The following is a 12,601-nucleotide window of genomic DNA, read 5'->3' on the forward strand; positions in this document are numbered from 1 at the left end:
AAACAGGGAACTGGGTAAATGAATAAAAGAAGTAGCAAAAAGTCATAGCCTGTGAGCTATTTTTAAGGATTTCAGAGATGCTACAAATTTGCAACGGTAGGACTGACCGTGAGGGAAGAACGTCACATAGTTCAGTTTAACTGAAATATTTGTTAGATACACAGTGGGTGCTCTGCACGCACCTGCAGTTGGGGAAAATACGAAGATAAGGCCCGGTCCCTCCTCTTACATAACTCACAGACCCACCCGTATGTGACTAGGGAGACATAAATATTCACAGCAATACTACAAGACTGAAGATGCTACTTGGTAAGAAAAAGGTAAAACAAGTAGGAGAGAAAGAATTTGAGGAACTCATGTCTCACTGAGTGGGAGAAGGTTAGAATAGCCAACACTGAGCATGTGGCATTTGAAATGCGCCTTGAAGCACTGGTAGAATTTCCAAAGACACAGGCATTTCAAGAAGAAAAACAGCAAAAACAAAAGCATGGAGGCCGGGCGCGGTGGCTCACGCCTGTAATCCCAGCACTCTGGGAGGCCGAGGCAGGAGGATCGCCTGAGCTCAGGAGTTCGAGACCAGCTTGAGCAAGAGTGAGACCCCATCTCTACTAAAAACAGAAAGAAATTATCTAGCCAACTAAAAATATATATAGAAAAATTAGCCGGGCATGGTGGCGCGTGCCTGTAGTCCCAGCTACTCGGGAGGCTGAGGCAGGAGGATCGCTTGAGCCCAGGAGTTTGAGGTTGCTGGGAGCTAGACTGATGCCACGGCACTCACTCTAGCCCAGGCAAGAAAGTGAGACTCTGTCTCAAAAAACAAAAAACAAAACAAACAAACAAAAAGCATGGAGATGGGAAAGTATAGGACATGCCAGGGGGCAGGTTGTGACCATAGTAGGCAGACCCTGAACGCCAGGCTGAGGACTGTATATTTAACTAAATCTGCTAGAAGTCACTTCGGGTTTCTGAATCAAAGAGTTACGTGCTTAAGAGCAGGGTTCTAAAGAAAATTAGTTTGTCAGAGTTTTGTAGGACCTTGCTGCTCAAAGAATGGTCTAGAACTGCCAGGATGGGCTTTACCTGGGAGCCTGTTAGAGACTCAGGATCTCAGACGCCATCCCAGACCCACTAAGTCTAACCTGCAGAGTAGCAAGGGCTCCAAGAGATTTGCTTGCACATTAAAACTTGAGGAAAGCACTGATATAGGATACAAAAGGGGAGGAAGATTGGAGCTAGGCGCACCAGTTAGAGGACTCGGCCAAAGACATGCACAAAGATGGGGATGGTAGATGCACCAAAGCCAATGAGAGAGGCCAGTAAGAGAGAAGCGGAAAATGACGCAGTGCTTTGGGGGTGGCTTGTGATGGCATATCTCTGCCTCCCTCATTTTCCTAGTGGAGCAATCCTCTTCCCTTATTCATTAAAGTCACTTTTCTTTTAATGCACCTTTTTCCCCTTGCTCCCCCTATCCCTTAGCAAGCACTGCTTGTTTCTGATGGTGCTCACAGGTCATGAGCCACTGAGGAACGTTCCAGAGCCTGGTGCCTTTGGGATGCAGAGGGCAACCATGGCTGAGCTCTGCACTGGAGGAAAGAAATCACATAAAGTGATTACAAGGGGAGAAACAAGAAAAGTGACAACATCTTCTCTCGTATTTCGGGCTTTTCCTCCCTTCTGAGTTCTGCATGAATCAAACAGGTGTGCGTTCAAAGCCCCTGCGAGTGTGTCTTCATTCGGTTTTCATCACCGGCTTCCAGAAAATTCAGCTCTCGCAGAAAGGGAGAAAGGTAAACAGCTCAGCTGAGCGCTGTGACTCATTTACACTTCAAATATACTTTGAATCGGTTATTCCTCAATTAATCAAAAACCTGGTGTCTCCCTCAAGTGGCATAAAGGGACACGCCGCGTGAAATCAATTTTGCTTTCCAAAATCATTAAATCCAAGGAGCCCCGCGACCGCATCCCTGCTAATTCTGGTACCAACCCTTTCATCCTCCATTAGCTCTGGCATGCCTAACAGGCTGTCAGGAGTAATTTCCCAGGACGTAAATAATTCAGAAATTAAAAATTAATAAATAATAACAGAGAACTACTGGGAAATAGGCCGGGTCAATTAGTGCGCGATGCATTCTGTTTCTTCCCAGTGGGTGGGGGTGGGCCACCCCCCCCCCACATTCGTTTCTGGAACCTTCCCTTCCATTCTGAGGTCTGATTTACGGCTCTTCATTACTGGAACCAGTCAGATGCAATTACCTCCATCACTATCTTAGCTCCCAACTTCAAAGAAACGAACATTTTTCTTGTCTGCTTTTTTTTCTCCTTGCAGCAGGCTCAGCTTGACATCCCTGGAATTTCTTCCACGCGGACTAATTAATAAGTCTCCGACTTATCATATTCACTTCTCCTTCTTTGATGTGCTACCTTAGTCAATCATCCCATTTAATTAGAATTTCAATGATAGCTTTACTTATCTGGTGGCTAGATGTAAATTAAAATCACGGGATTTTAATTCTCTTTCGGATGGGGTTATGGCATTTCGGAAGAAAAAGTTTCAACGCAAACATGATATTATGTGCTTTTTGCTTTTTGTGGACCGGGGCGGTAGGGGAGCAGTTTGCAAAATTATTTTCCTCTTGCTACAGTAAGCAATCACGGGAAATGCACCGCATTGTTCTATAGCATCATTTCACCCGGCTTTTCACAGGAAAAACCATTGTCATGATTTGCATAAATAATTGGAACAAGACACAAACCCTTTTAACTTTTTTGCCCTTTTCTGGCAATGCATGCTGTTTCCCATTTTGACAAATTCTGCAGTGGTTTCTTTCGACTTCCCCAAAATGCCACAAGGAACTAAAAAGCTTCTCCCAAGAACACAGCAAACATCAGTAGAGGACGAGACTTGACACTGATGTGCAAAGTTGGTTAATAAGGTCCAGCAGGAGCGGCATTTCATTTCTACAAAACGACACTGAGACCAATATTTACTGAGCAGGCCCTGTTTGCCAGCCTCCATCGTGTGCTTTATCTGTTAATTCTCCCAGCACACTCATAATGTAGGATTATTACCCCCACATTACAGATAAAGAGACAATCCCAATGAGGCTCACTTGCTTTCTGAAAGCCACAAGGGTAGCACGTGAGGAGGAACAAATCAGAAGAGTTCGTGAGAAAAATAGAGTTTAAACCTTTGAGTATGGCCTTCAAAGCTTTCCATGATCTGGTTTCAAACTGTCTGCCAAACTCATGCTCCTTCTACTCTACTACATTAACTCACTGAAAATCAATCTCCAGGCCAGAATTTAGTACATATCATATTATACGTTATCGGTAATATATGCCTTATTAATAAATTTTTGACGGTTGCTTTCATGTTTACAGACATAGGCAGAAATTCAGTCGTCGTGGCAATAAATACTGGGCATGTTTGTATCTAAAATAGCAGTGGTTACCTCAATCATCCAATTATCATAAATATCCTTTTTTTTTTGAGATGGAGTCTTGCTCTGTTGCCCTGGCTAGAGTGCAATGCTGTCATCATAGCTCACAGCAACCTCCAACTCCTGGGCTCAAGCGATCCTCCTGCCTCAGCCTCCCGAGTAACTAGGACTACAGGCACACACCACCCCACTTGGCTAAGTTTTTTAACTTTTTATGTTTTTTGTGGAGATGGGAATCTCGCTACCTTCCCCAGGCTGGTTTCGAACTCCTGGCCTCAAGGGATCGTCCCACCTCAGCCTCCCAAAGTGCTGAGATTACAGGCGTGAGCCACTGCGCTTGGCCTATAGACACAAGTTTTAGAAGAAGAAAATAAGCTTGTCTCACATTTTCTTAAACTATTTTTCCCCAGGAATAAAATTATTAGCTATGGCATCAGGACAGTGTGGCTAAAAAAATAAATAAATACAAATAGAATAAAATCATCAGCTATTTGTTGCTTTTAAAAAATGTTACTAACAATAGGAACATTAGTGAGGATTACGCAGAATTATTCTATCCTTGATTTCTCAATCATTCCCATCCTCGATTCTCTGCAGCAATGTCCAGTAAGACAACAAACAGAGGCGATACTGACCAACAGAAATGTATTTCGTTACTGAGGCGTGAAGCCCCTGCATTTATGCCATTTTGAATCTAACCTTTTGGGGATTTAACGCAGTTGTTCCTTAACTTGGTTCATTTGCTACTTAAGATGTGATTATTTAAATTGAAGTTAATTGGTTTCCTTCCTCCCCTTTAGGGCTTTAGGCTCAGAACATTTCTATTAGAAAAATCTAATGTGTCTCAAATTCCTTTTTCTAAAATTTTCCTACAAAAAGTTAAAACATCAGAGCATTTTAACCATTGCCCCTGAAGACCCGCCAGTGGGATAAGATGTGGAGGAGGAAGACAGTGATATTGATAATCCTAATGTGTGTGTCTGTGTCTTAGTTTTTAACAAAAATGTAAAAAAAAAAAAAAAAAAAAATTACACGTAGAAAAAAGCCTCTAGAATAAGATATACAGAAAGAAAATATTTTCGTACAGCTGTACAATGTGTTTGTGTTTTAAGCTAAATGTTACTTTAAAAAATCAAACTTAATTTGTTCCCTGTTTGACCGGGGACATCTGTCTTCTCCCGCCCTTGGACACCAGTGTTCTGGGTCTTGGGACTTCAGACTTAGACTGGGACTTACACAGTCGGCTTAAGTTGTGGTTCTCCAACTCCAGCATGGCAGATCTTGGGACTTCTGGGCTTCCATAATCACATGAGCCAATTCCTGTAATAAGTCAATAAATACACACTTACATACATACATATCCCATTGGTTCTGTTTGTCTGGCAAACCCTAACACACCCCAGCTGTTCAAGTCACCCCTAATGGGGGCTCCAGTCATTATATAGTTAAAACAAACCATTCCCACTATGCCCTGTAGAAGTTCCTGACCCATGGAATCCACGAGAATGCTAAAATGGTTATCAACCTGTGCTCCCCCAACCCCCAAAAGGGCCTTCTATTTGGGGGAAAAAGTGCATTTATTTCCACCAACAAGAGAGGGCGCTCTTGAACTAACCACCCTGGTAAAGCGCCCAAACTCCTGCCTCGTTTGCAATTTCCGAAACTGGAAAATAAAACGTTTCAAAATAGACAGAAAATGACTACTCCTGGAGTACACCTAGAGTTAGAAAGGAAAGAAGAAGAAAACGACAGATACAATACTATAAAAAGAAAACTAAAAATGAAAATCATAATTTCAAAAAACCTAATCTTTCCTGAACACTAAAAACCCAACACCCCAACCCAACTTAAATAACCTTAAAACAGTCATTCAGCAACATGAAAAAAATATTGTGAACCAGAAAAATAACCCAGAACAGAAATGGACAAGGAACAAAAAGATTAAGAAAAAAGGTTGTCAAATCAGGAGGTATTGAAGAAAAAAAAAAAAAAATCACCTCAGGGGGAAAAAAAAAAAGGACTAAAATATAAGATGTCCAAAGGGGAAGAGATTTGACTTAAAATGCAATAATTGATGTTGGGGAAAGGAATTCAAGCAGCCAAGAAAATAAAAATAAAATCAAGAAAGCAGTAAGAGACACAGAGGCAGGGATCCAACACACACTGCAGTCCTTGAGGAAGAATAAAACAATGACTATTGAAGACTATACTACAACAAAACTCTCTGGAAATAAGGCTGGGGTCCACACATCCAAAGGATCTTCCATGAACCTAGGACAATGTATTTGGAATGGTCAACTCTGAGGTACATCTTACAAAATTCCATCAGATTTGAAAGAAAAAAAAAATCCTCTAGGCCTGAGGCAAAAAGGACATGAGAAAAGATACAGGTTAACTATTGGAACAAAAACATTACTAAATGTGCAAAGCAATTTAACAAGTGAAGAGTTTTGTTTGATTGTTTTTAAGGTTAACTATTGGAACAAAAACATTACTAAATGTGCAAAGTAATTTAACAAGTGAAGAGTTTTGTTTGATTGTTTTTGTGCAAAGTAATTTAACAAGAGAAGAGTTTTGTTTGATTGTTTTTAAGCACTTCCTTGCTTTTCTAGAAAGACAGGATACTCTGGGTTCTGGGTGGCAAAAGGGCCGGGAGCGCCCGCGGGTCTCGAACCGCTTTACTTTTGCAAAGAGATTGACAAAGTACTGGCGAAGGAACCGCTGAGCTAAAGCCAGCCCAGTAGCAAAGTCTGGGTATACTGTTTTGACTGCTGGGGAAGACGTGCGTCACAAGGCGTGACTGCTCCAGAGTGACTCAGCATCCCCGGCTGTCCAGCTGCCTCTGCCTACAGATGGCTGCAGAGCACCCATCTGGGGACACAGCAGTGACAAGGACTCGGGCGTCCCCTACCCCGTGGAGAGCTCTTCTGCAGTTGTGTCCCAGCTGAGTTTCTCCTACTGGGCGGTCACTGGGCCCACAGAAGGCCACCCCCTCCAGGTGATCAAATCAAGGAGGAAAGGGGGTGCGTATTTCCCTTTCTTATGATTAGGATTTACTAAAGAATTAAGAGAGTGTGAAACTGATAAAGAAAAGACAAAGTCACCAGTGGAAGAGAACAGAGAGTCACAACAGACCCATAGATATATGGAGCTTTGGTCTATGCTAGAAGTAATAGATTGGTGGGGAAAGATGAGCAACTATTTGGAAAATGAAGTTGGGAAAAAAATATGGAAAGAAAGAAAATTATATCCCTAACTCACTCTTTTACAGAAATATAAAGTTCTTAAAAGAGTCAATCATAAGGCTTTAAATGACTAGAAAATACAGGCGAATGTCTTATAGACTTTGGAGTGGAAAAGGATTTCTGTAAGCAAGACACAAAAAGCACAACCTCAGAAAAGATGGATAAATCTGACCATATTCAAATTAATAACTTTTATCCAAAACTTCTTCAATAAATATTAAACCTCAAAGTTTCCCAATCCGAGCCAGACAAAGAGTGTGAGATAGGTTCATCTTATTTTAATTGCACAAAAATTTATGAAATATTTAGTAAATGTGTACACAAAAATTAATTAACAGAGAATTAAGAGAGAGAGAGGGTAATAATAACAAATGAGGTTCTTTGAAGTTTTTAAGAAGATCTCCATATTGCTGGGAAGAGTGATCAAGAAAAAATGCAAACACAGATTGAAAGAAGAAAAAAATCACCATATAGAACTGGGTTAAGTACAATAAGGGAAAATTAAAGTAGAGAGACCACTGTTCTTATCCATTGGGATGGAGGGTGGCCATTTCTTGTATCTTTTTTTTTTTTTTTTTTCATTTTTACACAAGGTATTTTGTTAGTACATTTCTTATATCTTAAGAGATGTAAACTGTACTACAGTGTGTTAAGGGCTCCCTTCTCCTACTGTACTCATCTGTGCAGTAAAATCTCTCTTGAAATGCAGAGAACATATTCCAAGTAAATACATCCATTAGTTCATTTATTCAAAAATCACATTTGGCTCTCTGTGCCAGCCTCCATCTCAATGCCTGGCACAGAGACGAAAAGGACTTCGGAGGACAAAAATCAAAGGACTAGAGAGGAGGGGAGCAGTTGATGACAAGGTCAGGAGAGAAGCAGCCATTTGGGAGTGAGCAGGGACCTTCCATCTGGTGTCGTCAAAAAGATGGCAGTGATGAGAGGCTGATGGAATTAAGAGGCCTCAGAGTCCAACACAGGCGTCTACACGCCTTCAGTCACTTGCCCGCTTTCTCGGTTTGCTAGTTGGATTGGAAAACCTTGAAGGAAACTTGAGTGGATACGGGGATGCTCCATGCAAATCCTCCCTCCTGGGGCGATGCAGCCAGCTCGCCACTGGCCTTCCAAACTGTATATTGGTTGCCTTTAGCTTCAGGAAACCGCCTTGTTTATCATCAGGGGGCAGCAGGCCCAGGACTGGCTGGTAGGGGAGCACAAAGGCTGGGTCCCCTACCTTGTTGGGGACAACTAGGAGGTGCCATCCTAATTCCAGAGCTCCCTTTTGGAACAGCCGAGGCCTCAGTTGCAGCCATGGCCTGAGTCACCTGATCCTGTCTTTCTCCACTCGCTACAGGTGTAGTTTCTAAGAGCACCCCCAGGAAACCTGCACCCCACTCTCTCTCTCACTGTGTTTCCAGGGGACCTGATCTCAGATAAAAATGGAAAGGCCCTTTTTAGCATTCTCCCTTAGGGCCCAAGCAAATTGTTCTCCACTTTCTTAGAGGTCATGAATCCCTTTGAAAGCTAAGGACCCTCTTCTCACACAAAATACAGACACTTCATGTGAAAGTCTGCACACTGTGTTAGAGGCTGCCGCCTCTCCCAGCCCGGCCTCCTCTTTACTGCCCAGCTCAGACTTCACCACCATGGAAACCTCAAGCGGCCATTACCAACATCTTCCTTTTAGAGCTTGAACAGCAAAGTGGCACAGCCAATAATCAGCAGACCCTGGATTAAAACCCCCATTTGGAAAGCTTGGGCTTCGAATAAATGACCAAAAAAAAAAAAAAAAAAGAGAGAGAGAGACAAGAACCTTGAAGGTCGCCTATTGATGAGTGTCAAAGGTCAAAGTTGGGCTTGACACTCAGGTCTAACCCCAGATCCGGTGCTCTTCCCGTTTAACGTGTCGTGTCGCCCTCGAGAAGGAAAGAAGCTGATTTTGTCCCATCTCTGCCCCTGGCGGCTCCTTTGTCACCTGCGTTTGTTTCTGCCACGATCACCAAAAGGTTTCCGCTCGGCCTTGGGGTGGGGACCTGGGACACATCTCCGCCCCCAGAGGGGCGGCGCGTCGTTTGCCGTACAACATGGCGGCGCCATGCGTGCCCACCCACGGCGGGGCGGGGCGACTTCCGTACAACATGGCGGCGCTCTGCGCTGTTGCTGACGCAACTTCCTGTCCTGCGCAGTCACGTTGACCTGTGAACTCGCGAGTGCTTTCTGTTTCCTCTTCCGGGGTCGGCGTCTGCAGGTATGGGAGCTATTTTTTTCTGCTCAGCTTGGTTCTCTTTCCAATCGGGCGCCATCCGAGATGTCGCGGGAGCCCGGAGCGCGTAGAACAGTCCTTTGAGCTAGCGTAGGGGTCAGAGGCGCGAGAGGGAGGCTGGTGGCGAGCAAGGTCCCTCCTTTTAGCTTCAGGAACTCCTCGATCCTGGCTGCGACTCCGAAGCCGTGAGTAGTCGGAGCTCAGCACCCCGGGCTTTGCCGCCCCTGGGACGCGGCGTTTGGAGACAGACGGGCATGAGCTGTGCTTTGGCGGGTTGAGAGCAGGAAACCGCCGAGCGTCTTCGCATTTTACGCCCGGGTTTCACCTCCGCGCCGGGGGACGTCCGCGGGCCGTGGGGTGCGCGGTGGGGCCGGTGGGGCTGGTGGGCTGGTGGGGCCGGCGGGGCCGGAGCTGGCGGGGCTGGTGGGGCTGGTGGGGCCGGCGGGGCTGGTGGAGCTGGTGGGGCCGGAGCTGGTGGGGCCGGTGGGGCTGGTGGGGCCGGTGGGGCTGGTGGGGCCGGCGGGGCCGGAGCTGGCGGGGCTGGTGGGGCCGGGGGCTGGTGGCCCCGCTGGCTTCTGTGTCCAAGGCCCAGGGCGAGGAGGAGAAAGACGCGTCTGGGGACAGGTTTCCATCTTGGTTTTGAGGTGGCAGATGGGATGGTGGCTTCGTGGGTCGGTGGCGCCGGCCTTGCCGTGTCTGATGGCTCTCAGTGCAATGCTAGGAGCTCGTGACAGCTAGTGCTGTCAGGGAAGCATGTAACGATGCTGTCAGGAAACACTGTTACGAAATGAAGCGGTTACAAGGTTTAGAAGGAAAGAGTAGGTGGGTTCGGGCCTTGGTTAGGTTCTGTGTTGCTTTGGGTAGTTGCCTGAAAAACGAAGTCGCTTCCCAGTAACGCAATTGTAAAAAAAAGAAAAAGAAAAAAAAAAAACGAAGTCGCTTATGTGCATCTCTGTATAATCGATTTGCTAAATAACATCGAGTATTGTTGCCAGTTGATAAGTGGGGGTTGAACTTTGTTTCAAAGTTTTTCAAAGACGTCGTCGAGTCAAAGACTTTGTTTTGATAACAGAGTGTTAAAAGTTACTTCCTTTTTACTCTTTATCAGTGGTGAGGAAAACAAGAAATATTTAAAAAACAAAAAAAAAATTTAAGAAAAGTTACTTCCTTTGACTCACATGCTGCTTTGGGGCAAGAAAACCCTGATCATGTATGTGCCAGGCACTGTGTTGGGTTGGATGGCTTATGTCATTTAATCCTAACGACAGCTGCATAAACTAGTCCAAAAAATCCCATTTTAAAGCTAAGGTAACTCTCGTGCTGTGTATTCCCAGTACCTGGCCTTCGGAGGATTCAACTTCAGAGCTCACTTCTTGTGCATTCTTTAAAGCAGTGTTTATGCAAATTTCCTGGTGGTGGCACTTAATCTGGACACCAAACAAAATCAGACTGAGTAAAGAGCCTGGTAGTTGATTTTGAGGTAGTGCCACACTTGGTTACCATCAGGAAAAACTAACATTTTTATTCCATTCTTTTTTTTTTTTTTCCGTCTTTTTTTTTTTCCTCTTTTTTTTTTTTGTTATGATACGATTCTATTATCCGTTTCTTTTTCCCTTACAAAATCAAATGTGAACAAATTTATTCCATTCTTAACGTAGGCACTCAGAATGGTCCAGCGTCTGACATACCGGCGTCGGCTTTCCTACAACACAGCCTCGAACAAAACTAGGCTGTAAGTATTTCTAAAATTTAAGATACACACTGACCTTTATTCATTCACTCGCTCAAAATGCTGACCTTTTGCCTGTTACCTTACTTCCTAGGTCCCGAACCCCTGGTAATAGAATTGTTTACCTTTATACCAAGAAGGTTGGGAAAGCACCCAAGTCTGCATGTGGCGTGTGCCCGGGCAGACTTCGAGGGGTAAGTGTTCCTTTTGCTGTGAACAGTGTAACAAAGCTTGAACTTTTTTTTTTTTTTTTTTTTTTGAGACAGAGTCTCGCTTTGTTGCCCAGGCTAGAGTGAGTGCCGTGGCATCAGCCTCGCTCACAGCAACCTCAGACTCCTGGGCTCAAGCGATCCTCCTGCCTTGGCCTCCCAGAGTGCTGGGATTACAGGCATGCGCCACCATGCCCAGCTCATTTTTTGTGTATATATATTTTAGTTGGCCAGATAATTTCTTTGTATTTTTAGAAGAGACGGGGTCTCGCTCTTGCTCAGGCTGGTCTCGAACTCCTGAGCTCAAACAAACCCGCCTCGGCCTCCCAGAGTGCTGGGATTACAGGCGTGAGCCACCGCGCCCGGCCCAAAGCTTGAACTTTTGAGCATTAATCCCTTGATACAGGAATGAGTCCCCACTGGGAGGGTTGAGAATTGCTAAACATCCATGATCCAGCTCTGCCGAGAACACAGGCCTCCTTCTAAATCTGAGAAGTGCAGTGAGATGCCTTTCACAACCTAGTTTAACATTTGCACTCAGTGCCTATCAAAATCTACGACAAACTCTGCGTTTTCCTTATGCAGGTTCGTGCTGTGCGACCCAAAGTTCTTATGAGGTTGTCTAAAACAAAAAAACACGTCAGCAGGGCCTATGGTGGTTCCATGTGTGCTAAATGTGTTCGTGACAGGTAAGTAAAATGCATAAATGGGCTTGCTTAAGCACGTGTGTGTGTGTCATGCTGCATACTAATCATTATTAGAAGACTGGTGAAAAAATAACTCGTTGTAAACCAAAGTTGCATATTATAGAATTTTTCCTTAACTACGAGGAACTGATGCTGTACAAATGAATTAATGATATTCAGATTAATACAGTCAGAATTTGGGGGCACCTTTATGGCTAGATACAGACATGATGAGGAACTTGGCTTTGTTGTGGGGGCAGGTTCTCAGCGCATCGCCTCTTCAGCATGGTTTTTTACTGGAGGTTTTAGAAAATGTTAAAATATTCTAAGGCAAAGTCAACTAATATCCTTATGTCCTGGATCGTAATAAAGAAATTAAAGCTATGTTAAGTGGCAGAGTGGTTTGTGGGGATGAATTTATAGTTTATTGTGACTCAGAAGAAGAGGGCAGGTACTGTTGGCTTGAAGTTGAAGATTTCTCCGGCTTTAGATGTCAGTGCAGGGAGACCGGAGGCTGGAAGGGTCCATCTGTGTAATTTCAGCTCTTAAATGTTAATCTGTACTTAAGGATTTCATGCACATCCCTGGGTTCTCCGATTGCTTTGCTTAGCTCTTTTATGATGCTTTTGCTGCCCTGTGTTAAAAGAACGAAGTTCATTTTTTAAGAGCTGTTCATTTTATTATTTTCCCCTTTGTAGGATCAAGCGTGCTTTCCTTATCGAGGAGCAGAAAATTGTCGTGAAGGTGTTGAAGGCACAAGCACAGAGCCAGAAAGCGAAATAAGAAAATGAAGCTTTTTTGAGTAATAAAAATTAAAAGGCTTATTCTTTGTTTTTTTTTTTTTTTTTTTTTTTTTGTTTGTTTGTTTGTTTGTTTCCTGTTGTGATTTGTTAGTCTGCAGGTTTGGTTTCTTTGGTGTTTGGGGACCCAGTGGTTTATTGTTGATTACTTTATGCTGATTGTTGGAATAGCTGGATGGCAGCTCTGGCCACTGTTTTGGAGCACAAACGCCTTTCCCTTTGTAGG

At 44.1% G+C, this 12,601-nt stretch overlaps 1 protein-coding gene across 3 annotated transcripts; it reads left to right on the forward strand.

The window, feature by feature from the left end:
• Positions 1 to 8,906: 8,906 nt before the first annotated feature.
• RPL34 (ribosomal protein L34) lies at positions 8,907 to 12,399 on the forward strand. Of its 3 annotated transcripts, none has more exons than XM_045537453.1 (5): positions 8,907 to 8,936; positions 10,610 to 10,683; positions 10,775 to 10,874; positions 11,475 to 11,578; positions 12,274 to 12,399. In XM_045537453.1, exons 2-5 carry the CDS (start codon positions 10,619 to 10,621, stop codon positions 12,356 to 12,358), a joined length of 354 nt encoding a protein of 117 aa, XP_045393409.1. In that variant the 5' UTR covers positions 8,907 to 8,936; positions 10,610 to 10,618; the 3' UTR covers positions 12,359 to 12,399. The 3 variants fall into 3 exon arrangements, with proteins under 3 accessions (XP_045393409.1, XP_045393410.1, XP_045393411.1); XM_045537454.1 differs by lacking the exon at positions 8,907 to 8,936 and adding an exon at positions 8,987 to 9,136; XM_045537455.1 differs by lacking the exon at positions 8,907 to 8,936 and adding an exon at positions 9,285 to 9,308.
• Positions 12,400 to 12,601: the final 202 nt, after the last annotated feature.

Source organism: Lemur catta, chromosome 26 (genome assembly GCF_020740605.2).
Source record: "Lemur catta isolate mLemCat1 chromosome 26, mLemCat1.pri, whole genome shotgun sequence".
NCBI lineage: Eukaryota > Metazoa > Chordata > Mammalia > Primates > Lemuridae > Lemur > Lemur catta.

Bases quoted from the DNA above. Each gene is read 5' to 3' on its own strand.
- RPL34 (XM_045537453.1), top strand. From the start codon at position 10,619: ATGGTCCAGCGTCTGACATACCGGCGTCGGCTTTCCTACAACACAGCC. The intron at 10,875-11,474 runs GTAAGTGTTCCT...TTCCTTATGCAG, and splicing joins GCCCGGGCAGACTTCGAGGG to GTTCGTGCTGTGCGACCCAA. The intron at 11,579-12,273 runs GTAAGTAAAATG...TCCCCTTTGTAG, and splicing joins GCTAAATGTGTTCGTGACAG to GATCAAGCGTGCTTTCCTTA.